At 33.2% G+C, this 27,301-nt stretch overlaps 1 protein-coding gene across 1 annotated transcript; it reads right to left on the bottom strand.

The window, feature by feature from the left end:
* Nucleotides 1–26,866, bottom strand: LOC146538428 (phospholipase B1, membrane-associated-like). Its single transcript, XM_085186874.1, has 7 exons — nt 26,494–26,866; nt 7,420–7,675; nt 6,583–6,752; nt 3,185–3,401; nt 2,199–2,344; nt 1,566–1,734; nt 1–1,095 (listed from the first exon to the last, which is right to left on the bottom strand). The coding sequence occupies exons 1-7, from the start codon at nt 26,569–26,571 to the stop codon at nt 917–919; spliced, it is 1,215 nt and encodes a 404-aa protein (XP_085043000.1). The 5' UTR covers nt 26,572–26,866; the 3' UTR covers nt 1–916.
* Nucleotides 26,867–27,301: the final 435 nt, after the last annotated feature.

Here is a 27,301-nt window from a genome sequence, read left to right as displayed (position 1 = left end):
TTTCATTTTTTAAGCAAATTTTTATTTTGCATGTAATTTTAATTTAAAAATACCCATTGAACTTAAGAAAACAATAATAAGAGAAATGTAAAATAGCATTTATTTAAGTTTGACATTATTGGCATATTGAATGATGGCACTAAACTAAATGAATAATTAAAGGAACAAACACAATGAATATCGTACAAACAAATAATTTTGTTCAACTTTTTTAATGGGGACAGCGATTTTTTTTTGTTTTATAAAAAGATTTTGTTTTGTTTCTCTATTATATTAGATTTTTGCAAGGATTTTTATGTCTATTTTAAAATACAGAAATTACATGCCAAAAAAATTTAAAATCAAAAATATTTTGTACATTCCAATAAAAAAACATAAAATGAAACATTCTTATTGTTACAGATAACAAAATAAAATATATTTTATTTACAATACAAATCTATACCTTTGGTGCATATCTTCTAAGTAATGAAAATTATTAAATACTAAAATATTTACATTAAATATTATTTAATTTATTTACAATTTATATTAAATTAAATATAGTTAAGTTTCAATAAAAAAACAGATGCCAATCTTATAAATAGTTAAAGTAGTTTAAATGTGAAAGTTTTTAGTTCAAATCTGTTTCGGGGTAGTATTTAAAGTATAGAAAAAATACAATTTGATTTTGTATTTAAAAAAAGAAATTATAAGAAACAAAAGAACTGTGTTTTTTATTCTAAATGTATAATATTTGCATTAATAATATATAAATTAATTTGAGGTGGAATTTAATTACTTTACTACATTAATGAGCACTGTGACTGGCACAAAATTTTATAATAACTTCTAACACTTTAAAACTAAAACAAATTTACAAAATGAACCAAAAAAAATATTAAGAAAACTACAAAATACTAAAATTACTCAAATCTCAATCATCAAATGCCCCATCCTGATATCCATTTGTAAAGTAATCTTGTGAATTTTTCTTAGTAAATAAAAATGGCGTCTCGCGAGAGGGACATTTAAAGGAACGCATTAGTATAGGAGGAACATTGTCTGATTTGTTGCCGACTGGTTCCAGGAGATTGTTCCAGAGGAGGTTTGCAGCTGAAAGTTTAAAATATACATATAATATGAATAATTTCATTTTATAATCGTATTCTATAACTACAGTACCGCAGTGTGCAGTATTTTGTGAGGTATAGTAGGGTAGGCAGAGGGAACCTGGGAATCTAGTGTTAAGGTACTCTGTTCTCCACTTCGCCAAATCGAACCCACAACCGTCGCGTTACACGCTTGTGCCTCAGCGCCACGATGGCCTTAATTTATTTTCACTTAATTTTTCTGCAATTTATAATGTTCTATCTTTTTTTAGCTTTAGATGTTGTGAGTTGAGTTGCGTAATTTAACGTTACTCTCCGTCTTGCCAGAGCGAGGAATTGGAAAAACCAATTAAATGGTTAATGATTAATATCAATTAACAATACCAAACTCTATCATCATCTATCAAGAGTAAGTCTTCTGTAGCCAAATTCTTTAAACATTAGTAACGTAATAAGATAAAAAAGCATTCTTACCAAGAGCATGCCCCTTCTGTGAGAAATGGAAGCAATCGTGAGTGATATAGGACTGGTGTATGACCAGCGGCAGCGGCGTGGGCGTCGGCTGCGGCGCGTTGAAGAGGCGCATGAAGGGCTGGATGACCACCGTAAAGTCGGGCCGCGTGTCGTAGCGACCTGAGTCGATCTGTTAAAAAAACGTTATCATTCAAATATTTGCAATTATTTTCCTTTCCTAAACTTTTTTTTAGGTTTACGCTTTTTCCCTAGCTTGTAGCCAGAGAAAGAGTTTTTAAGTTTCATAATGAGGAAGAGTGTAATAATCTTGACGTGTGTGTATGTTTGTCTTTGTGTCGAACTGTAGCTCTAGAATTAACTGCTGACTGATTTGACTGTAGTTTTTTTATCATCGCAGAGGTTTTTAGTATCTTAGTAGTACTATGATTTATATAAATCGGATTAGTAGTTTAATCTACAAGCACTTACCCAAAACGAAGTAGTAAAATATTTGTTTTTTATTTTTGATAAACTCTTTATAATATTTAATACTAACAACCAACTATAAACTCACTCAACAATCCCTTTTGAAATCTTCAAAAATATGAAATAATATAATACATATAAATCATAAAGTCCACAAATTTTACTTACAAGTGCCTTCTCCGCGGCCTGATACAACCTCGCCTGTTTCACCAACTCCGCCAATTCCCCTCCACCTTGATGGAAGCACGTGCAGAAAAGAGGATGCATCAACCGACACATTAATGGCCGCAATACTCGCACTGATACTGATACATCTGATGAAATAACAATATATTATAAATATGTCGCTCTGGTAACGAGGCAAAGCACGGCGTTTAGTTCCGCCACTCCAAACGCAATGTCTCCAGAATTTGGCGTTAAGAAGGAAACCACAGTGTCTTAACACTAGGTTCCAGAGTCCCTAACGTGAAACTAAAAAGTAAATACTAAATACGTCCACCTGGTTTGCCCTGTATGCTCCTTAGAGTATTGTAAGCAGAGGGAACCTAGTGTTACAACACTCCGTACACTATTTTACTTATGGATTTTATATTGCGTATTGACTGCTGAATGTTAATACCGCCATTTGTCTTAGCAGGGTGGAAAAATGAAAATAATTTAGTCCCTCAAATGGTTAGGATATATTTTTCTAATTAACTTGCAAGTTTTGGGTCGGGTTCGTTTCGGGTCATTTGTATAAAACGATTTTGTTTAAAACCATTGAGAGGATGATAAATTATTTATATGAAAAAAAAAATATTAGCTACCATGAATAGAAATCGAACCGGCAACCAATTGCTACGCTGCTTTTTATACGACACGCTTTCAAGAAATGCGTAATATATATTCAACGTAAGCTCCGGTTATTGGCACATGAACTACTTTAACGAGTCGTTCAGACCATAAGGGCTCACTTATTTTGAATGGAAATTGTTTAATTTATTTCTTAATACGAAAGTAGGTCTATAGAGATTGTATAATTGAATACTTATACTACAATGTATATACTAAAGTTATTGATTAAAATGTATGAAAAATAGTTATATCATAAAATAAATTTTAAGCCTACATTTAAAATGTTTTTCTTGTTGTTTGAATTACCAGAGAAATCTCACCTAAAACAGGTATTAAATTAACAATAGTCCTGGGCAGGTGGTCGTGGAAGTAGTCCAGGGCCTTCGCCAGCTTCCTGGCGTGGGCGGAGGGCGACCAGGCGACGGGCGACAGGCACGACGCGGAGCAGAGGTCGTTGGCACCTATGAACACTGTTATCATCTTCCAATCGCGCGACACATCGATGTCGGGCGATGAGCGGATGCGGGCTACTAGTATCTGGAAATTTCGATATTTTTTTTTAGTTTCACGCTGTATGGCAGGATAGGCAAAGAGAAGCTAGTGTTAAGACACTCCGTTTCCCACTTTTCAGACAATATTCAATATATCGAATGTTAAGTGGTCGAAATTAACCCCGTGTTTTGTCTTATTATGTGAGAGCAAGGAAAATCAAATCGTTAAATAATTCAAACCGGCAAACAAAAAACATGCACAAATCATTTATTCTTACTTAGTAGGTGTCATTAAATATAATCCGATTGTACACGCAATGGTCGTGGGTTTAATCTCAGCTTTGGGGAGTACTTATTTCCTTTCTTTATAAGGCAATACCTATCATTAATTTCAGCACAAACAAACAAAATTAACAAAATGAGTGCCTTTTTCCCGTAGTAATCTCTGCCTATTCTACAAAAAAATATGCTATAATATACATATACTTACAGGTACGTACAGCAAGCAAAAAACATAATCAATAATTTTCACAGCGATTACACGGTATATTGAAATTATCATTAACCATAATCTCGTGGTTACGTGAGTACAACTTTGTAGGCAGCGCCTAGTGACATAGTTCACACGAGTTTTTTATACAGGCTTAATTAAACGCCGTTTAATGGAATTAACAATTGATCTGAGTGTGGAGAATGGTAATTTTGATTGATGCGGTATTCATTTCTTTATAATTTTATTATATACTAGCGACCCTCTTGCGGCTTCGCCCGCTTTTACTACTGGATTATTCATATAATGTAGGTTTGCAAAGCACTTAAGATAATGTGAAAATTAATTAAACCCTAATGCAACCCGCATTTTCGTAGTTTCAATAAGGATTTTCCAATTGTTTTACACAGCAAGGATTTTTTAGTAGGTACCGTAATTTTATATCTGTGATACTAATCTTTTCAAGTACTTATTAAAATATATTTAAATTACTATTTTTAGATAGTTAAATGACATTAAATAATACATTCAACTCGAATTATCCAATACGTGCAAACGCATCTAAATCTTCGTTGCTATAAAGGCGGTGGGTTTTTTTTTCGAGCTTGTGATTAATGCTGAAGAGGGTATTCTGTCCCTGATGAAAAGCAAGCACTACGTGGCTGCCTGTGAGGAAAATTAAATAGAATGCATTGGCCGGGAATCGAACCCGGGCTGCCCGCGTGGCAGGCGAGCATTCTACCACTGAACCACCGATGACTGCTCATGACGCGCTTGTATAAGCAAAACGTCGCGGGGCGCGTTTCGCAGCAAGGATGTTTTGATATTGTAACAACTTCTAAAGTACTTATTAAAATGAAAAAACAGTAAAAGACAGTTTTGATCTACATTAAATGGCCAACGTAACTAATATATTTATTTATATGCTGAGAGTAAGGGATAAGTGAAACTTGAGTAACATGCAGCTGATGTGTCAACGGCGGGATGTGTCAACAATTAAATGCGTTTTTCTCTAAAACTATTCGCAATTTCGAAATAGTATAAAAAGCAAATTTTATCTTCGTTTAACGTAGAAAATTAATAAAGTATTTTAAAGGATAAGGATTAATATCATTATGGAAAAATATCCCTCACAATAAAAAATATATTGAAATTACAATTTTTAGACAGAAATATTATCACTACACGTTATCCTTAAAAGATAAAAATATGCTGTCGCGGACTTTTTTGTAGATCTTTTTAAGAGGAACAATACTCCAGTACATTATTTTCATATAGTACTTACCATTAAAGCAGCGCATGCGCGAAAGTGTCTCAACGGGTAGGACTTTATACACATTTATCGTATTTTTGTTAATTAACATAAGAATGTACAAATAATAAACTATATATAAACCTTCCCTGAGAAATACTCGACCTAATGGTGAAAACCGCATAAAAATCCGTTGGGTGGTTTAGAAGAAGAAGAGTTAGAAAGTTCAGACAGACACGAAAAGCGACTTTGTTTTATAAGATATAGGATAGGATAGTATAGGACAGGAAGCATTAAGTATTCTTTAGTTGGATATTGTGGGTATTTGGGAACGGAAGTGTCGTAATTGAAACAGTATATTAACGCTAGGTTACCGGGTTCCCTATGTGCGGTATAAGGAAGTTCAAAATATTATGCTGTAGTAACGTTTTCAGCTAGTAACGTCCTAAGCTTAGGAGGATCGCCTCTTTATATGTAGATATCCAATAGCTAATTATTCACTTTTTCTTCTTAAATGTTTACTTTATTAAACCTTAAATGTCTATACTTCATATATATATTTTTCTAATGAAATAACTAACGCCTAGAGGTTTATACGTATTAAAAATTGGAAAAGTCGATTATCTAATATATATACAGGGTGGAATTTTCAGCACCACTTTAAAGGAAACCACAGTTTTAACTACTCTATAAAAGCCTAATATAATTCAGAAAAAAAATAATTCCCAAAAATGAAAAAGTTATTTTTTCAAACAAAATAAATAATAAAATTATCGTTTTAAAATAAAACGCCATTTGTAATGTATAACATAGGCATGCACACACTTACATGTCAAAGCGGCAACGTCGTACACTTATGTGTGCGTCACACGAAATACAGGTATGGATAAAAATCGTGAAATGAAAAAAAAATCCTACATCCAAACTGTTGAGGTACCTTGATTAATTTTCTTAGCTCTGGGATTGAAATATTTTACCCTATATGCAGTTTCAGTTAAAGAAGCGCTGCCTCTTCCACCCTGTATATTAATTAGATTGTATTCAAATTTACATTAAACATTCTAACAATATCAACAAAAATAACAAGATATTAGCAATAAATGGCAAATTAACTTTAATTGCACTTGCTTATACTTGAACCGTCTCGGTCTACAAACGCAGTGGGTCAAACGAATTCATAAAAAAACACACCAACTGATATATCAGTACTAAATGAAATTAATGTGTCGAATCGTTGTAACAATGTATTACTATTGAATTGGATTATTATCTTAGACTGGATCAATAGCCTAAATTACGAAAAAAATAACATAGCGAATTAAATTAAAAAAAATATTACAAAAAAATTGTTTTCCAAATTATTCACGATCGAATAACTATTTTAATTAGATATTACAATTATGTCTATACAAAAATAAATATTTTTACCTATACATCTAATATTTACAAAAATATACCTAAAAATACTATCAAAAACAAATCTACCTTCGCTTGTTTGTAAGCATCTTGATCTGAAGCCACAGGGAACGCGACATTCAGCCTTGAGTTCTTCGAAAGCCACTCGCCGGTGCCCGTAGAGTAGCCTCGTAAGTTCGGATTGTATTCCTTCAGAATGTTCGGTAAAGTAAGGAATTCCCGCCATGAACTGTCACCACCTGGAATGTGAACAATATTGTTAATAAATTATAGTTATAGTATTCTTGGGTTAAAGTAATCTTGAAGCACTTGTAGCGCAGCTGCACTGATTGTAAAAGCGATGGTTGCGGGTTCGATTTCCACTCGGGGAAATGCATTCAGCTCTGGTAGAGTAGTAGGTAAAGCTGGTCTGGTAACAAAACACGGTTTTCATTTCTCAAGGAGTTTCTCATATATGAGAATTCAAAAGATAGATATAAGATAAATATAACCTTTGGCCAACAAAGTGATCAGGCAACAAGATGTTTCTTAGGCAATGAACATTAAATACTCATTCAGTCGCAATCAGAGATAGAACCACTAAGTATAAGTCTTCAATACTATGGATTTGCGTGATTTTCCTATATATATAGTACTAGTTATTGGAGATTTTTTGTGAATACGCTTGTATGTCATCATAAGTCGCTACCGGAATAGAAAATCGAACGCAGTTATATAAACAGACCCAAGACAAGTTTACTTAGTTTTTTGTTCTTTATATTTAAAGTTTCTGGTTACCCAATTGCTTTTATTTTTGGTATACGGAATTTTAATTTAGTAAGAAATAAAAAAAACATAATTGATTGTTTATTTTCCCACTCACTTTTAATATATAAAATTAAATTAAAAGAAAAATATGCGACATACCTGCACACCAAGAAACGCCTCGGTACTCAACGATGGCTCCCAGCGCGAATTCTTCTAAAGCACCACTTCCTGCCACCAAAGAGTCTCCTATCGCAGCAACCACATCTATATCCCCTGGTCTCAGCTTGTGCACAGACGTGGGGACCTGTCGACTGCGGCCCCAGGGAACCGAGTCCTGGCAGGGGAACGGCGTGGCGGGTGATATGGTGCGCTGACGACGCACGTTGGATTTGCGTTGAGGGTAATGTACGGTCCACTGTAATTAAGAACGTTTTTTGTTATAATTTATTGTAAAGTTTATAAGTACTACCGATTGTATATGTAATTAAAACGAACTAAGAAGCTTTCAGTGATTCTTTAATAGATTCTACAAAGACTATACAATAAAAATAAAATTAAATACTACAAAATGATATATGTTTAGTCGTAGTACGGGTGCACAAGCTTGTGTCCGCAAACGCGACGGGTTGTGGGTTCGATTTCCACTCGAGGAAATAAAATATTAATATTTTAATTTCTTCGCTCTAGTAACAAGGCAAAACCCGGCAGAGTTCCGTCACTCACCACGCAATTCTACCAGAATTTGGCAGAAAGTAGGGCCGTTCCCTACTGTGGTAAGTGTCTTACTAGGAAAGGTATGTCTTTATAGCAGCTTAAAATAATGATCTGAACAAGTTGAGTACACCTTAAACAAGTAATTGTAGGTTCATCACTATATTTTTTTCGCCTAATATTACTGTATCGCAATGGCTTCGGTTACCCAATACCTAAAGTCTCTGAATGGGCGAAAAGAGAAGACCAGCTAGCATGGATGATGGTAAAAAAAACCTTACAAATAATAGCCAATTACATATGCAAGGGCACAACTAGCACAATGTTGAGATGTAATCATCATTTGATCACGAACAAACATAAGCTTTTATTGCGAAAGGGGCTTTACTTCTTAATGTCTTCGGTCTTAGAGAGGCCACATAAAAGAAAGTTGTGTAAATTTGGCAAAAAATCTATTGTGTTTGCGAAACTTTTTAAATTGCTTTACGTATTCAATTATTATTGAAAGCTTAAAGCTATAATTATAAACTTGTGTAAGCATAAACAATATGAATATATTTTTAAGTTTCGAAAGACGATTTTGTAACAAATAAGTTTATTGAAAACCATGCGGTTTTCAATTTTAGTTTAAACAAAAAAATATTGAATGTATTTTTTTTCTTTTAATGTATATATATATTATAATGTTTATAATATGAACATAAAGAAAAAAATTGCTAAACAAAAAACAGATTAAACATTTTGGGTAAAGTTTAGTTTTAATACTAAGGCTGTCATTTTAGCTGATTAAATAGTATGCGTTTCATTGTTAAAATTGCCTGAGAGTACAAATAAAAATATTAGATTTCTCTTATCTTTCAACTTCACGCTGTATCCCGCATGTAGCAGAGAAAGACACAGCTTAGTCTTAAGACACTCCAAATTCTCGAGGCATTGGGTGTTGAGTGGCGGAGTTCAACGCCGCGGTTAATTTAGTTTTAGGTCTTTAAGCAATTTTAGATTCTATATAATTTAAAGTAGGTACTCTGATGACAATTAAAGAAATGATTCCATAATATAATGTAATATTTATTCAAAGTGGACATTAGAGGGGAATCAGGAAAGTATCGATAGGATCGGTTACGCAAGCCATCATTCGGTATTCGCGATGACTCCCGCCGCCCGACCGCGTATATGCAAACAAACGTACGTGACCAGGAAAGCGAGACGTGATGGAGTTCTTGTCCTTGTTTCTGGACAATGTTAGTGAATGTTATAAAATATAATGGATTTGAAGGCGATAATCGATTATATAACACAGTTGTAGATGCGATTTCGAGTGACTCCCGGACGCCCAAGGAAGCGCTGGTTGGATGTCGTGATGCAGGACATGAGAGCCAATGGTCTAACCACCCAGGACGCAAAGGACCGTGCAAAATGGAGTAAGTTGAGTAGGAAGGCAGACCCTGGCGATAGCCGGGATTAATGCCAGGAAGAAGTTGTAGATTCGATTTTGTTTTAGGATTAACTTAATTATAATTAGCCGACGCCTTCGTGGTGTTGGGGCATAAGAGTGTGACTGAAAGCGTGACAGGTTGTGAGTTCGATTTCCACTTGACGAAATTAAATATTTAATATTTTCATTTCTTCGCTTTGGTGTTGAGGCCTACCACTCAATACATAATGCCTTTAGAATTCAGCGGAAAGTGGGGGTGTGGAGGGGGGGGGGGGGTGGAGTGTCTTAGCACTAAGCTCCCTGTCTATAAAAGTCTTCAAAATTTTAGTAACGGTATAAGTTTAGTTTCGTATTGGCACCTCTTATGTATGGTATTAGTTCTTCTTGTGTATTTACTTATCGGACGCACACTAAATAAATTTACACTTTGATGACCCTATTACATTTTATTTTTCATTTTGTATGTAAATTTTACTTAATATTACGTATGGTTTTTTAAAGTACCATATGTAAGGTTATTATATAATAAATAAATTGTTACATAGATACATTGTGTATTAGAAACTATGGATATTTTTTTTTAAAGTAAACTAATTAAAATAAAAAAAATCAGCTTTACGCTGTGTACGCTGCAGGGTAGGCAGAGGGTACCCAGCGATAATACACTCCGTGTTGAGTGGCGGGACTCAACGCCGCGCTTGCTGCTTACTGCCTAGGTGCCAGAGTGAAGAAAATGAAAATATTATAAATGCCATACTAATTTTAATGTACTTTTTATATAAAAAAATATTTAAAATAGTAATAAAAAGTTAAGTTAAGTTATTTAGCAATAACAAACAAACAACGTTTGATCTAACTCACGTTTCATAGAATGAGGTAACCATATGTTCACATGTATTATTTCACATGCAAAAAACATAAAAAAGTCACGAATTTTGCATTAGACACCACCAAGTGAGGAAGTATTACACTGGCTTTGACCCAGAACAAATTTAGGAGCACGATGACCGAAATTCTACTACAATCGCATATAGATGACACCTAATCGCGACTCATTTGGTGTCATATGAAAGCACCACGTAGTACGATAAGGGAACCTCGGTGACCATATATGATTGTTTGAGCACCTCTAATTGTTTCATCTTTAGTACTGTCGTTAAGTTGTGTAATAACAATAGCGACACGTGTGTTTGTTAACCGAAATGCTATAAAAAGATAGATAAGAAAGATAGAAAAGATAAATAAAGATAGATAGTCTGGCGTAATGGTGTTGTGAGTTATTGGTGCTTTCTGAGGTGGTTGCAAGTTTGATTTCAATTATTTTTATTTATTTATTAGTCTAGTGAGATGCTATAAGGATAGGTAGGTTACTTTAAGGACAATAAAATACCTGCTTTTCCATTTTTTTTAGACAAAAAATTGACATGCATTTTATTTTATTCCTTAACAATATTTAATGAGTTTTTATACATTTAATCATATAAGTTAAAAACAACACATGCTGGATGCGAACCTATCATCATTTAAGCTACTTGCTACTACTTTACCAGTGAAATTTTGTACCACGAGTCTAGACTGCAAAGAAAAGTAGGAAATAAGGCATTTATCCTAACGATGTAGGGCTATAAGCTTACATTTAAATCATAATGACCACCAAGTATATTCTACCTCTTTAAAAGTAATCATAGAATATTATACAAACTCGTATATCAGATATGTAATGTGTAGGAAGAACTTTGATTACCTTCGATCACTCTGTTCTCCATTTCCGAAGATATAGATGTCATGAACTAACACAACAATGGTGTCTATCTAATCTAAACTATATAATATATGTAATTTTCTGAAATATTTATGGCCGCTCTGGTGTAGAGATAAAGTGCGGTGTTGAGTTACGCCACTCAACACTCAATGCCTCCAAAATTCGGCTGAAAGTGGGGAACGAAATGTCTTAGCACTAGGCTTCTTCTGCCTACCCTGTGTACCCTAGTATGAAAGTGGAATATGTATTTCTCGGGTTTTCTAATGTAACGCAATCCGTCGTGGTTTACGTTTTACATTATGCTAATTACTGCTTTATACGTCTACAATTTCTTACATTCTAATAGTTGACCTGCATAGATGGATGTTACAAAATAAAGATTAAAATCATTTTCTTAAGTAAAACTTAGTTTCAGCTCTACCTCTATCCGTGCCTATATCTTAAATGAGAAAGATGATTAAAATATTTGTCTATTTTTGTGCATTTTCATCGTTTTTACATGATATTCTGTCGGTACGTATAGCTTTCAGTTTCAGCCATTAAAAGACTTGCTAAATGATGAAATTTAGTTGTATCTAATGCAAATTTCTAATCAGATTATTTTGTTTACAGTGTGAAACACTGTATCCCACATATAGCAGAGCAGCGAACCCAGGGTAGGGAACCTGGAAACATAGAGTTAAAATACTCCGTTCATAATAAGACACTACCGCTCTCCAATTTCCGACAATTTTTTGCGAGAGAGCGAGAAATGAAAATATTAAGTAGTTCTTTCCCCGAGTGGACATCGAACCCACAACCGACACGTTTACAATCGCACGTTTCTACTTTTTAACCATGACATCCTCAAGTTCTTTATTATTATAGAAATATTGTTAAAGTAAGCTTTTTCTTCGGGAATGATTTGAAACAACTATCATTCATCAGGGCTGTCAGATCTCCTATATCAATCGACAATCTCCTATCTCCTTTCTTCTTTGTCGTATTCTTCTTTACTGAAGGCCCATTCTGGTAGGTCTTGGTGGAAGAGAAAACGAGATGCGAGGCTCTGCTTGCCTTATTGCGTACCTACATATCTCCTATATCAAATTTGAAATGATCCAGCCAATGCTGTCTTTAAAATACGTTCTAGTAATAAATTCAAACAGTTATTCTATTTTCATTCCTGTGGAATAGAATGGAAATCAAATAATTGTATGAAAAACACACAACAAGGAAACAGAAATTACACTCGTATTTCTTTTATAATCACTATTTCACATCTGCTAACCACAATGGCATCATCATCATGATATGGCATCATAAATTGTGCGTAAAACATTTACCAGTTTATTGCCCACTAGCGTTTAGATGCTATTCGTATAAGTGAATATGTTATAACAATTAGCTCTGGCTTGACCCCTAACATCGACATTTGACTATTGACTTCAATATGTGGGTAACAGAGGAGTTTACATGCAATTTTTGTTGTTTTGTACAAGTAATTTACATCTTTTTTTTGTAATATTTTAAAATTATGTAACTATTACAAAGAGTAATTAGTAAGTTGCATTTTAGATATTGTTATTAAGCAAACAACCGTTTCAGGGTTTTTTCTATCTAGCAGATCTACCCATCGGGATAGACCATCTATTTTTTTTTTGTTTTTCGCAGGGGAAATCTTCAAAAGATATCCAATCCTTGGGGAGGACCAGATTATGTAGGATTTTTACTATTATTTCTACCCCTGGGGCTTTCGACTTGGACATTATGGGAGGACCCGGGAAATTGGTAGAACCGCGTTCGTAGCCCTCCTCAGACGACGCGCTCTAGAGTCAAGGCACTCCGTCCTCCGCTTTCCGTCCGAATCTCAGATATTTTGTATCGAATGGCTGAACTGATCACAGCGCTTGATCTGACTAGACTAAGTAAATGAAAATATTTCTTTATCCCGATTAGGGATCGAATCCGTAACTCGTTTTTAGAGACAGAATGTGTCCTACTGCGCCACGACGGAATCTATAGCTATAACGATAAATATTAAAGAGCTTAAATGGCATTCTAATTACAACATAGTAAGCTATAAATTTAAAATCAAAAGTTTTTATAAATTGACTATGCAATAAAAAATCAATTGGTCCTGATGAGACTCATTTAATACATATACTAATATTATCATCTAGAAGAACGTTACTTAAGACATTATATTATTAGACATCTTGTTTTAGCTTTAAACTGTATCCCGCATAATGCAAGGCAGTTAGAGGTACCTAGTGTTAGAACACTCCGTCGAAAAATAATTCTCTCTATCCCACTTGGGAGTGGGAATCGATCCACAACCTCACATTTTCGGCCAGACGCTGCAGCGATGGGTCCAACGATCAGACAGACGGTATTAAATATTTCCATGAAATATACACATTAATTGAATTCATCAAATGTGAAACTTAAGAACAAATAAAAGAAATAACTAGGTAGAGTTTTTTAACATACATGGGAGATTTATTCTAAAACATAGATTACATACGATGCTAACAATAAAAATAAAAATATTTTATGATTTGCTCATAAATTTTAGTACGAGGCCATAGATATTAGGAATAATATAAATATATCTTTCAAAACTATTAGGCCATAGCTAGGCACTTCAAAATTGTTTGCAAAACTACCTAACTAACTACTATACTTGTAATTAAATAGTATTGATAGCTTAACCAAAAAAAACACATTTAAATGAATATATTATCGAGGCCCTCGTGGTGTAGCGGTACAACGTCTGACTGTTATGGGTTCCATTCTCGCTCTCTAGAATGAAGTTTTTTCATTTTTTTGCTCTGGTAACAACACAAAGTGCGGTTTTGAATTCCGCCACTAAACTCACAATGTCTCGAAAATTGGGTGGTGTCTTAATGGGAACGGTTACGGTTAATCTTAACATTGGGTTCCCGGGTTCCCTGTGAGTACCCTGAGGAATACATCGTGCTTCACTATAGCACTTGTTGAGACTTAGTGGATCTTCCGATATTTTGTTATATCTAGAACGAAAATCGAAAAACCGAGAATGGGTCCTAGGAAAAACTTTTTAAATAAAGCCTCAGGTAAAAACTAGTAAGGACTTTCATACTTTTACCATCAATTATATTTATTAAAAACTCAAAAAATATTAGTTTGGAGTGATTATAAAATCCAATGATCTGAAAAGAAATTAATTACATTGCATAAGAACCAGTTCGAGTAGATAACACAAAAATGTCGTTTTAGCTTAACGGCTTGCAAACTTACTATGCCAGTTTCAAATCAGCAAGTCTTATTTCTTGTTAAAGTGTTATATTTTAATGATTATTATATGATTTTATGTAGGCTATTAGGGTAGGGAGAGATAAACCACTATCAAGACACTCTGATCTCCAGTCTATCTCTCTCTCCAGTCAACTCTAAGAGTCTGAATTAGAGACATTGTGTGTTATGTGAAGGATCTCAATTACGCGCCCTGTCTTGCCAGAGTTAGATGAAAAATATTTTTTAAGCTTCACATCCCGTTCCTCACACGCCGCATAATTTACGAGACGTAGGGTTGGGTGGTGGAATTATTATTTAATAGTAAATCCTCAAGATAAGGTTTTTTCATGTTTTTTTTTGAACTAACTTACCTATAGTTAATTATAAACTTCACTACTAACAATTTTTTGTAATGACATTTAGTTAAGTCTAATTAAAATAATCTATAACTTTTATCAATGTTAGAAAGTTTAGAAATCTGAAGCGTAATCGTATATTATTAGGTCCTACTTTAAATTATAAATATATTTTTTCATTCATCAATTTTAGTATTAGCATAATATCAACGTCTAAAAGCGTCAGACAGTATGGCGTCGTACATTTTTTGTTATGTAGTCCAATTTGTTTATTAAAAACAAAATTATAAATTGTATTCGCATATAGTACTCGTAGGTTGTCATTTTGTTATATACAGCTTTACGAGGTATCCCACATGTAGTAGGGTAGGCAGATAGGGCTTAGTGTTAAGACACTCCTCTAGCTACTTTAAACTAAGCCATTTATAAGATGTACGAGTATGTAGGTTACCTACTAACTTTTCACACTAGACAGTCAACACTAGTCTTGTGTAAAAGATACGAAAATAGTCCATTACCCCGAGTGAGAGTTGAACCTGCAACCGTTGCGTTCACAGTTAATTATAATAATGATTATATTAGTGTTCAATAGCCGTATTTCCTTCCGATGATTTTAATATTACTGGAATCAAGACAGGTACGAGCAACACATACGTATTTGATTTGAACAAGCAAAACTCGTTGTAATATTAAGTAATAGAACAAAAAATGTTATAGACAAACGTTTAGTTTGCAATTTTAATACATACTTATTAGCTTCTTTGTTTTTTTAGCTTCTCTCTGTATCCCGCACATGGCATGGTACGCAGAGGGAACCTGGGAACCTGATGTTAAGACACTTCCGTTTTCCATTTTCTGCCGAATTTTGGAGACATTGCGTGTTGAGTGGCGGAACTTAAAGCCGCGATTTGCCTTGTTACCATACACCGAAGAAATGAAAATATTTCATTTTCTCGGCAACCCACTGACCACCCAATAGCGTTCATGTGTATTATATCACATACTAATATTTAATTGTGACTGTAAAGGCGACGGTTGTGGATTCGGTTCTCACTCGAGTGAAAAACTAATAAAAAAGAAAATATATTTAATTAATCGACAAAATATACATAAGCAAATATATCTCACAATAACCTTCCTTGTTACTTCATAGTTCCGCACTCCAATTTATATTAAATTTTAATTAATATGACGAAACCCACATACGTACATACATACATACATACATTTACGTACGTATATGTATAATATAGCAATATTCAAAGTCGGTCAAAACTCGTCGGAGTGAATGAACCTCTAATGATATGTAAGCTTAGTGATATAATTTACATAACTTGATAATGAATATGCGAATGTCAAATATTTATTTGTTATAATGGAGCAATTGCTTGGAGTGCATATTGTATCCAGCACCTAGTAGTGTAGGCAGTGGGAACCTGGGAACCTCGTGAGACACATTAAGACACTTCCGTTCCCCACTTTCCACCAAATTTTTGGAGATATTGCGTCTTTAGTGGGAAATTCAACACCGCGCTTTGCCTCATTGCTCAGTGTGAATTCAGCGAGACGCGGGGAACGGAGTGTCCTAACACTATTTTGAAGACCCCTCTGTTTACCCCGCTATCTATGTGCGGGATACAGCATGAAACTAAAAAAATCCTTATAATATAATTTAAACCTTAGTTAAGATATTTGTTAATATGTCTTAAATACGACATTTCAATGAATATAAAACATTTACAATCAGGTTGTTAAAAGCACGAGCGGCCATACAATGTAGAACAGGTGTACTTGTTAAACTTGTAAACGTATTTAAATTTGACATAATAATAAGTAAATTGACAGTACAGTGCTCATACAAAGTGAGCAGGATATCTTATATAATGAGGAAATTTTCACTTTAGTAATATTGAAACGAAATATCAAGTTCTACTTATTAAAATTTTTTTTCAATTGTTTCCTACATATATCAAAGCAGGCAGAGGGAGCCTAGAGCCAAGACACTCCGCTCCACACTTTCGAATTCGGAAGACATTACGTGTTGGGCGGAACTAGGAAGAAATGAAAATATTAAATATTTCATTACATGGATTGGAAATCGAACCGACGACCCTGCATCACGACTGGCCTCATGAAACTTATTGACGTATAGAATACATTGTAATAATTTGTATGTAAAATAACTGTTCACAGTTTTGAAGTCGTAAAATGTGGAACGGTTACGTTAATATAAGTGAGTATTGTTACGAATGATTTATGGCTGATTTACCTTTCTAATGCAACATCCTTTACAAACAAACATTGTATGTAAACAGTATGTTATTTAAAATTGTCGACGCCGTCTTGGCGCAGTGATATAGCATATTTCTGTTAATGCGACGGTTTTAGGTTCGAATTCTACTTCATCCTTCTGCCTGCCTCATCATGTTCGGGTTACAACTAAAAAATCTTATGAATTTTGTAAAGGCTTAAGTACTTCTTGCGTATATGTATGTACATACAAATAAAATGTCAAAATAAATTCAAAATAATAAATTTAGAGTTTACCTACAATAATTGCAGTCTAAATATAAAATAAAATAAAATATATATTAAATTAGTACATTTAAAATAACAAACACCAATTTAAACGTAAAATTATGTCGGTGCGCACGCGCATCTAACGACGTTATAGCTTTTAATAGACAAGTATATTATTTTACACATAAGAAGGGAATAATTCATTGAATTGCTTTTTAAATTTGTGTGCCTGTCTTTGAGTATTCATTTGATTTCGTTGAAAATTGTATTATCTATATTAAATTATAAAAATTAATTATACTAATTGTGTTCTTATACGCTGATAGTCACTCATCCACTTCCACTTGTTGGCTGGAGATCTCTTACAGAGATAGTCCACCTACAAAGGTGGACTATCAAAAACATTTAGAAAACAATCGACGATTGTTTTTTTTTTAATGTATTTTAGTGCAGTAAAGAATATTATAAGTATTATGCAAACTAATACGCTGAAAATATTAAAGACAAATACGTTAGTGACGATCAAACGCACAATGCCAATAATTCATTTTAAAAAAAGTACCGATACATCACTTAATTTTACATTGTTTTCCCGCAAATTTTAGAGCTATATTAAAAAATTCTCATTACCTAAAGCTAAGCAATCATAGAAATGAAAAAATATATTACAATTTCATTGTTTCTTTTGAGAGAATTAGTATTAAACGATACTACCAAAAAACATTGGGAAACTAAAACTATTTTACCTAAATATTAATTTACTAACTACATATTAAAAAATTATTTAATATTTTATGTTTTAAGTAAAAAGTAATAGAAATACGAATATATGGGTAATGGGTATGCGTGACCATCCTTTGCTCTGTTCAAAACGGGACATTTGGTTATATAATTTTCTTAATTATTTTGTATTGAGAAACATTTATCTCATATTTCTTTTTGTTTTTGGCGTTTTTGCAGGTGATGTTTGTTATTTTTATTTATTCTACTTCGTCCAGTTATCTATTAGCAATGTCATACCGAGATTTACGTGTCGCGTGTCACATTGCCATGCTTCGGAACGTCGGGACACACAAGCGGGACAACAAGAAAAACGGGACAGTCTCGTTTAGTCACGTCAGGTATGGTCACGCTTACGTCACCATTCTTTATTGGGTGGGTTAATGTAATTATATGTAGTAGCATCGCATGCAGGCGATAACGTAATAAATTATTATTATAAACATATAATAAAACAATAAATAAAAGTTACTTCTTTAAATACAATTATACAATAGACGTTCTTATCAATGATCGAAGCGTAATTTAGTTATTTGGGGGAACATTGACGTATGCATTTGCAATTTTTTAAGGAGACACAATCAAATTTAGTAAATAGTGTTTTCGTATACATTGATATATTTGAGAGCATGTATGAAGAGGTTGATGACAGTGGACGAGGCGAAAGAATTATGGAGAGACCGTAGAGTTTGGCGCTCCGTTCTCTCTGACTACCCCGCTAGGGATAAAGCGTAAAATTAAGTTCATATATTTGATTTGGTTTTTTTTAAATGCAAAAGAAGACAACATTGTGCTCAACTAAGCTTACTGCTATGAAATGGTTTATAAATTAAAAACACAAAAATAGAGATACTTGTTGTATTTGCCTTAAATATTACAATACCGAAAATATCAATTTTAATTAATAAATAGCTTCACGATGTATTCCGCATATGGCAGGGTAGACCTCTGTCTACCCTAGGACTCTAGGACTCTCCTAGTGAGATCTAATGTTATGACACTCCGTTCCCCAGACTTTGAGACTCAGAACTCATCAATGCGTCTTGTTACCAAAGCGATAAAAAGAAAATAATTAATTCCGTCGAGTTAGAATGAACCGACAGCCATCCCGTTTACAATTAAATTACCATATCATTATATTATTATTGTAATAAATATTAATAGTTCGCTGAATTATCTTTCTCTCTATTCTATTTCTCTTTGCAGAGTTACGTAAAACTCAAATTTAGTAATCGAATAGGTATTCCATTAAAGTAACTAAAAGTGAGTTTTATTGAATTATATTAACACATTTACATGTTGTAAGGACGGTCCAAACCTTTACCGGTTCTGTACGATCATTGATCAAAAGTCAAATGTCAATGAGCCCTTCCCTTTTCAAATGTCCATATTATAATAATTGTGCCCATAAAATATTTCGTTAAGCTTTATTCTGTAGCAAATTGGGAACCTAGCGTTAAAAATTTCCTCCGTTCCCCAATTTCCGTCGAATGTTAAAGACATTGCTAGTCGACTCGCGGAACACAACACCACTTCTCTCTATTAAGCCTTCTTCTTTTGAGCTAGGATATGCCCCTGCGCTGTGAGGTCGTCCACCTCAATAAAGTTTTAATTTTTTTTTTTTAATTTTAATTAAAAATAGATTAACGCCTTTCTTCGAGAATCAACTAATGTCCAAAATTGGATTCCTTGTGACGAAATCTAACACCACATTTTGCCTAATCAAGGCAGGAAATATTAAGATTTCTACGAATGAGTTTTTATTATGCTACATAATCAATTTAAATTAAGCTGATGGCACCATTATGGCATCACGATTAATATTTTACATTATTATATTAAAATAACAACGAATGTAAATTTTATATTTAGATGCAGCATTAAATTAATACCGCTTAGATTATCAAGTCTAAGATCGATATTAAGATACAGTTGTCATTCATAGATGAAATTCAGAATTTAATGAATGAAAACCGTATTTCAAGATTGATCTCAGATTTGAGGTCGGTCTATAACTACATATCTAGGAGCTATATTTATTTAAACGTAATTTTAAAATAGAAGTCCATGTTTTAATTGAGCTTTTAAAGTCTTCAGCTTCTAATATATAAAAAGTATTTTGAGGTATACTTCTTTCTATAGAAAGAAAAAAATATAGAGTCAAATTATTGAACTGTTCCTAGCTCAGTGGGACTCGATCTCGCGATCCCCATACGGTTATATTTAATTTATTTTCATTTTCCCGCTCTGGCAGACGAAGTGCAGCGTTGAATTCCGTCAAGTAACACACATGTCTCGAAAAACAGGTTTTCTCTGCTTACACTGCTATATTTTTTTAATTATTTAAGAAAAACAAATTTCACAAAACATTAAATCATGAAATAAACACATTCACATATATTTTACCTACTATCTTGAATATTTTAGCTTACACTAAAAACTAGTTTAGCTAAGACCTACTAGAAGCTTAACCACCGGCCCCATTCAAAAGGAATCTGGATATTAGTCCATTCGATTTATCGACAACAATTAAGCTGAACGGTGTAAACGGGTTGAGTGACGTAAGTTGGTCAGTACGCAGAGACCGGCAGGCCGGATAAAAGCTCTAGACCACCATATAGAACGTTATCACGTAATTTTACCCTATGTTATGTTTGATATTATTACACAAAATACAAAAGGAAAATTAAGCAATTCGTATATAAAATCTTTAAATATAATTTAAATATATAGGAGGCGGTCGCACAGCGGTATAGGGTCTGACTGTAATGGCGACGGTTATGAATTTGACTCCTACCCAGAGGATTGCTATATTCAGGATATAACGTAAATCTATTTATTTTGTTTTTATTTAAATATGCTTATATTTTTTGGAGGCCAGCCGTGACGCAGAGGTTTTGGGTTCGATTTTACCAAGAGAAAAATGAAATATTTCATATTTTCATTTCTTTGCTCGTCTGCCAAGGCGAAGTGTGTTGAGGTCCGCCACTCAGCATGCTATGGCTCAGAAATTTGGCGGAAAATGGAAGAGTTGAATGAACGTTCCCCAGGATTCCTCCTGCCTTGCTATGCGCAGAATCCAGCGTGTTAAGTTATTACTTTAGGGTACCTAGTTTTAAGTCACCCCGTTCCCCATCTTCTGTCAAATTTACTTCAATCAATAATAATTCATTCCCCCGAGTGGATCGAACCTTAGTCTTACAGTCGCGTTTACAATCACATGCTGGTACTCCTGCGCCACTACGGCCTCATATTTTTAAATACAAATTATATAATTAAATAATTATTAAAATAGAAAATAAGCACATATATCATTGAAAGTTATTAGTAAAACAATTAACTCTCTCTATATAGGTACATATATTATGAATCCGTTCGCCATATAAAGTGAGTTTGACAGGTTTGTATCGGGAAAGTGAGTTATTATGCAAAATGTACGACTGTCGGAACTCAGCCCGATAGGGACCTCAAGTGTCTACGAATACGTCCGTCTGTCCTACAATACCATTTCGGAAGTGGAAATCCAATACATATATAGAAATTATTATATTTCTTTAAATTATAGCAATTAGGTATTATGTGATATGGAATTAGTTCCAAGTTTTAATTTCCAATGGTATATTAAATCTAGGTTTTTCTAATTTATTTAATTTTTATTTTTTAATAGGTTTCGTTCTAAACATTTCATTTAGTATAAAATGAGTTTGCTAAGCTAAAGTTGTCGACTTTTAAAAGTTGATCACAATATTTACTCGGAAGTCGGACCCCTCAGTGCGAGTGCAATTCTGATAAGGACTTAAGTGGATTTTTAAGAAAAGAAAAGCAGTCTATTTTCTCAACTTCTTGGCAGCGTAGCGTACGGGTCTCGTGGTGGTGAGTAATCATCGCCACCCCCGACCACATGTAACACCAGAGGAACTACAGATGCCGACCGACCACATTGACATGAAACATTGCAATAGATAAGCCATTCTACAATTAATAATGATTATAAAAAAACGTATAAACAGATAGTTTATATTTAGTAACGATTTACAAAGGAAGATTACTCAAAATGTGCTAACATCAAGTAAATATTCGCACAAATGACTCATGTTTATGACTTTTTCAACATTAGTTTTTTCGGTAAATAAGCGTACAGCACGCTCGTTACATACACGATGCGCAGTTGGGCAAGCAACGTCAAGGCTAACGAAAGTTGGGATCTGGCTATTCCAATGTTGTGAAAGATAATCGTAATCGCTAATATTGTAACTCGAGTCACTTGTATTGGGGTGAATCGATTATACAGAGTATATAAGTTCCGCCAATCAACATGAGGTGTAAAACTAATATAGTAGGGTAAGCATGCACTTTCACGCATTTTCCCGCTTAACAGAAGGAACTTTTTTATGCTGAAATAGGCTCGCGTTTGACCGCTTCATGAGCCTGATGAGCGTTGATGCGGGCTACGGTGATGCAAGCTTGCCTATTTACTCTGTTTTAAGACACTCTGTTCTCCGATTTTCGATTTTCAATTTTTGTGTGGAGAAATTTACCTGCCGACAACGCCGAACTTTTAGTAGAATAAATTATATGAATCAAGTATAGAATGGCATTAAAAGTTACAACCAAGGCCAAAGAAAGTTAGAGATGTTATCCACAATGTGTTGTAAAAAATATAGCAATCAATTAATATTATTAGTTGATGGTCTTGTATTTTTTTATTACTAGTTCGTCTTTTTAAATTATTTACATAAAAAAGTTATACATTTTAATTTTGCTTTATCGCTAGTCAATAATGTATAAATTTTGAAATCTTTACGTATTTTTAAAGAAAAATCTAACTACCTATTAAGTAATTATACTGAAAAGTATATCGTCCAAAAAAATACATATGCGATGTGTAGTAACACCTTTACCTACCCAACTATGAGATTTAAACATTAATATTTTTAATGAGAACTCTGCCACTCAGCACACAATGCCTCCTAAATTCGGCAGGAAATAGAGAACGGAGTGTTTTAACACTATGTTTCCTAGCCTAACCTGCTATGTGCGGGACCGAACGAGAAGCGATATTTATTATACATTAATATCTTTACAGGAACTCATTAGCATCAGAATTCTCAGGGTGACTGAAATCGAATGGTGTTGAAACAGCTTTTACAAAGCACCGCGGACGAAGCATCACAAGACAACTAATGGCGAGCCCATTTGTACCTCTCACCTACTATTTCCTTTATTCGATATAATACGTATTTACTTACTTATCTCTCACGATTCAAACTAACGAGATACTATAATAGATTATTTGCACATTTTAAATTATGACTGAGTTAAACAGTTAGTTGCGCAAAAGTTAAGTATAATTAAAAGTCATTATTATTTTTTTTTTTTATGAGTCCGTCTTGGCGTAGTGGTCGTTTGATTTAGGTTTGACTCCCACTCGGAGGTTGGAATTATTTTCATTTCGTGTCATTGTTTATTTCATTTTGGTAAGAATGCAAAACGTAATGTCTTGTCTAATGCAGTAAGTAGAAAACGGAGTGTCTTAACACTACGTTCCTTCTGCCTGACTTAATTTTCATATTTTATTATTATCAAATATCTACCTAATATTCACTCAGTCACAAAACTAACTAAAAACCTTATGAATTCGATGTAAACCCACTTTTTGTGTAACGTCGTCAATTATTCTACCAAAAACGCTATCACAAATAGTACTTAACTTGTTTTATAAGAAATCCAAGCCCGTCCTCATTGCTTAGCAGACATACATACATACAAATATTCAACTACAAGAAAAATTTATATATGCTAGATATAGGGAAAACAGTGACAAGTCACTTTATTATCCTCTATTTAACTAATCAATGCGTATTTAGGACATAGTAAAAACAGAGTACAGCCTGTACATTGATTAAATAACAAGTAACTTAAGAACAGGTTCGAATCTCATTAAATTCAGACTTCATACATTTTCTCAAATATATTTCCATTCTATACTATATCTGTACCTATATTATAAATTCGAAAGTAACTCTGTCTGTCTGTCTGTCTTTTACGCAATCAGGGCCAAACCGCTAATAATAAAATATGGGTCTCGGGATGAACATAGGATACTTTTTTTTCTCATATTTGTAATATTTTCGATATATACCAATATATTAAAATACTTATTAATTTGACATGCAATTTATTCCGCCATATTAATAACAACCGCCACTACCTTAACTCATTTCTGTATTGAAGACTGAAGATAATTTCATAAATATATTTAATAAATATTCTTATAGTTCAAGCGGGCGTAGCCGCGTTCGGGTCCACTAGTACAAATATAAAAAGAAAGTTCTGGAACATCTGAATTATAAATCATTATTAGAAAAGGAATGACGAATTGTGGTCGTCTCAGATACAGATTAAGGTCAAAAATAACATTGGAATAGAAACATCATGGCGAAACTGCACCTGCTGAGAGCTGACTTTAGATGTAAAGTGTTATTTTAATACATAAGATCTGCATGAATTTGCATTTATATGAATATTGAAAATTTATATTAAATCAGATTATATGTAGCAGCATGTATAACTGCAAACGTAACGGTCGCGGGTTCGATTCCCAACTGCAGGAATTATTTTTTTACCTCGCTAGGTAAGCAATTTCTTAAAAATTGAGGGAAAAATGGAAAACGAAGCTTCCAAAACAAAATCAGATTATGACCCAAATATAACTATCAATTTTATTTTATTGTATATAGGTTCTGATAAAAAAATAAAACTCTTTAAAAGACAACGATGCAATCTTGTTTGTAGTTTAGTAGGTACTTATGACAGTGCTTAAGGTCACTTACCCTCGTATGAGTGTAAAAAAAATACTTAAACATTTTTTATTTATATAATGCTACCTTTACACGCGACGGGTAGTGGAATCGATTCCTACTCAAAGAAATAAATATGTACTTAATTAATATTTACATTTCCTGGATTTGGTAACGAGGCAAAGCTCGGCGTTGACTTCCGCCACTCAACACTCGATCCTTCAAGAATTCGGAGGCAAGTGAAGAACGGAAATGGCTTAATTGGAACGGAGTGTTTTGACACTAAGTTAACAGGGTCCCTCTGTCTATCCTGCTATGTGCGGTACACAGCTAGTTTATTCTTTATATACATTACTTTAAATTAAGTGGCGTGGCGCTGGGGCACAACTGTGTGACTGTAACGCGACGGTTGTGGGTTCGATCCCCATTCGAGGAAATGAAATATTTATTTACATTTTCTTCGCTCTGGTGTAGAGGTAAAGCGCGACGACGTTGAGTTCCTCCACCACTCAACACACAATGCCTCCAGAATTCGGTGGAAAGTGAGGAACGGTGTGTCTTAACACTAGGTTCCCTTTGCCTACCCTGTTGCGACATATAGCGTATAGCTTATTTTTTTTCTTTCTTTATCTACTTATTAAATGATCCTAATAAATTATTTGTCGTGTAGGCACCTATATATGTATTAGTATACAAATAAATTAAAAAAGGACAGAAGGGAGCCGAGTTTTTATTACAGGCTAATAAATATATAATTAAAACTTTACTTCCTTTTTATCATTACTTGGGTAAACGTAGCTATGATACTAAAAATTCCATCCTAATTAAAAACCCACAAAAAAATCCTTACATAAAATATTTAAATGTTAATATTAATAAGATTTTTATTACGACACCCACAAGATGTGCAATATTGCTAAAGAAAAAAAAATAATTGTTACGATTGCAACATTCCTTTTTGGTATAAGAAATTAATCCAATACTCGTATACAAAATTAGTCCAGTTTATTCATTTATTAACTTTTACGGCAAAAGTTTTAACGTGATCAAAAACGGAATACCTACAGTACTACAGGTAGTTTTTAATTTCACTTATATAATAATGGTTATCGAATTGGCTTACATTCGTTTTGAATTATCGGTCATGCAAAATATATTTTATTTTATTACTTAAGAAAAGTCAAAAATCTTTTGCGAGCTTATATAATGTTATATTCGTTGCAACTGGTAATAAGTTGGTATTTTTAATTTTATATAAATGATTTTTTTTCAGTTGATGATATTAATTAATATTTCAAAAAATTTTTAAGTAGATCATAACTAGATTGTGGATTTGTAATTTTGGCGTTGTTTTAATTAGTATATTTTTAAAGGGTTACGTATTAATAATTTTAAGTTTATAAATATAAAAATAACTACTAACGTTTGTTTACCGGCATAAACAATACAATTACCATACATTTGTTTTTGATTTAAGTAATTATATTTGTAATAATAATACACATAATGCTATTTAATTTTGTTTTTTTTTATAAAGTGTCATAAATATAAAAAAAAAACTAATATATGTTTAACAAAGTTTAAACTAATTAATATTATATTAGAACTTACCACATTATTAAAAGCTACAAAGCTGACATTGTACGCGAGGACCTCGCTCACCAACAACAGCAGTCCCACCCCCCACATGATGACCACATCACGACACTACCACTTAATTAAAACATATTCAGTAATATCAAAATATTATTATATTTTTTAATTATTATAAGTTTTTCTTTAATAATAAGAAAATATTATCTTTTGTCAATATAATTATTTTTTCTGAATCTAGAGAAAATTATTTCTAACACTTTAGATTTTTTTTAAATTATTTAATTTTGATCTTTATTTTTATGTTTTATCTGTGTAGTACGAACTGTCGGCCGTTGGCGGGTAATGTTGGCGCATGCGCGAGTGCGCCGCGCGCGTTCCGTTACTCAACAGATAGCACTATCACGACCTTTGAATATCCCCACCTGGCTGTGTTTAATCAATCAACACATCATTCAGGTAATATATTGGTTTCAAATACATAATTGACGTTTGTATTTGCTAAAGCAATTGAAACTTAATCTATATTTAATATATTATTTTCTTTTTCTTCTGCATAAACCTTAAGGCATGGTTGGCTCGATGGACATTAAATTTTTATTAATAAAAGATGAATAAAAGATATTTTTCTTGTAGATGCTATTAAAACAGTAACTAAGATATTAAGTAGACTTTTTTAAAGGTATCATTTCATTGTAGACATCTAATAAATCACTTTAATCTTTTAACTACTATCTTTAATCTTAAAAAACTATTACAATTTATTTATTTTTAGTATTATATTGTGTGAGATTCATATATAATATATAACATAATTAATGTATGT

Source organism: Heliconius melpomene, chromosome 6 (assembly GCF_056956725.1).
Source record: "Heliconius melpomene rosina isolate 202511_hmr_F chromosome 6, ASM5695672v1, whole genome shotgun sequence".
NCBI classification, from domain to species: domain Eukaryota; kingdom Metazoa; phylum Arthropoda; class Insecta; order Lepidoptera; family Nymphalidae; genus Heliconius; species Heliconius melpomene.
This window is presented reverse-complemented; position numbering and strand designations above follow the sequence as displayed.

Bases quoted from the DNA above. Each gene is read 5' to 3' on its own strand.
- LOC146538428 (XM_085186874.1), bottom strand. From the start codon at position 26,571: ATGTGGGGGGTGGGACTGCTGTTGTTGGTGAGCGAGGTCCTCGCGTAC. The intron at 7,676-26,493 runs GTAAGTTCTAAT...TCTTAATTACAG, and splicing joins TTGTAGCTTTTAATAATGTG to TGGACCGTACATTACCCTCA. The intron at 6,753-7,419 runs GTATGTCGCATA...TTCACATTCCAG, and splicing joins AGGCGTTTCTTGGTGTGCAG to GTGGTGACAGTTCATGGCGG.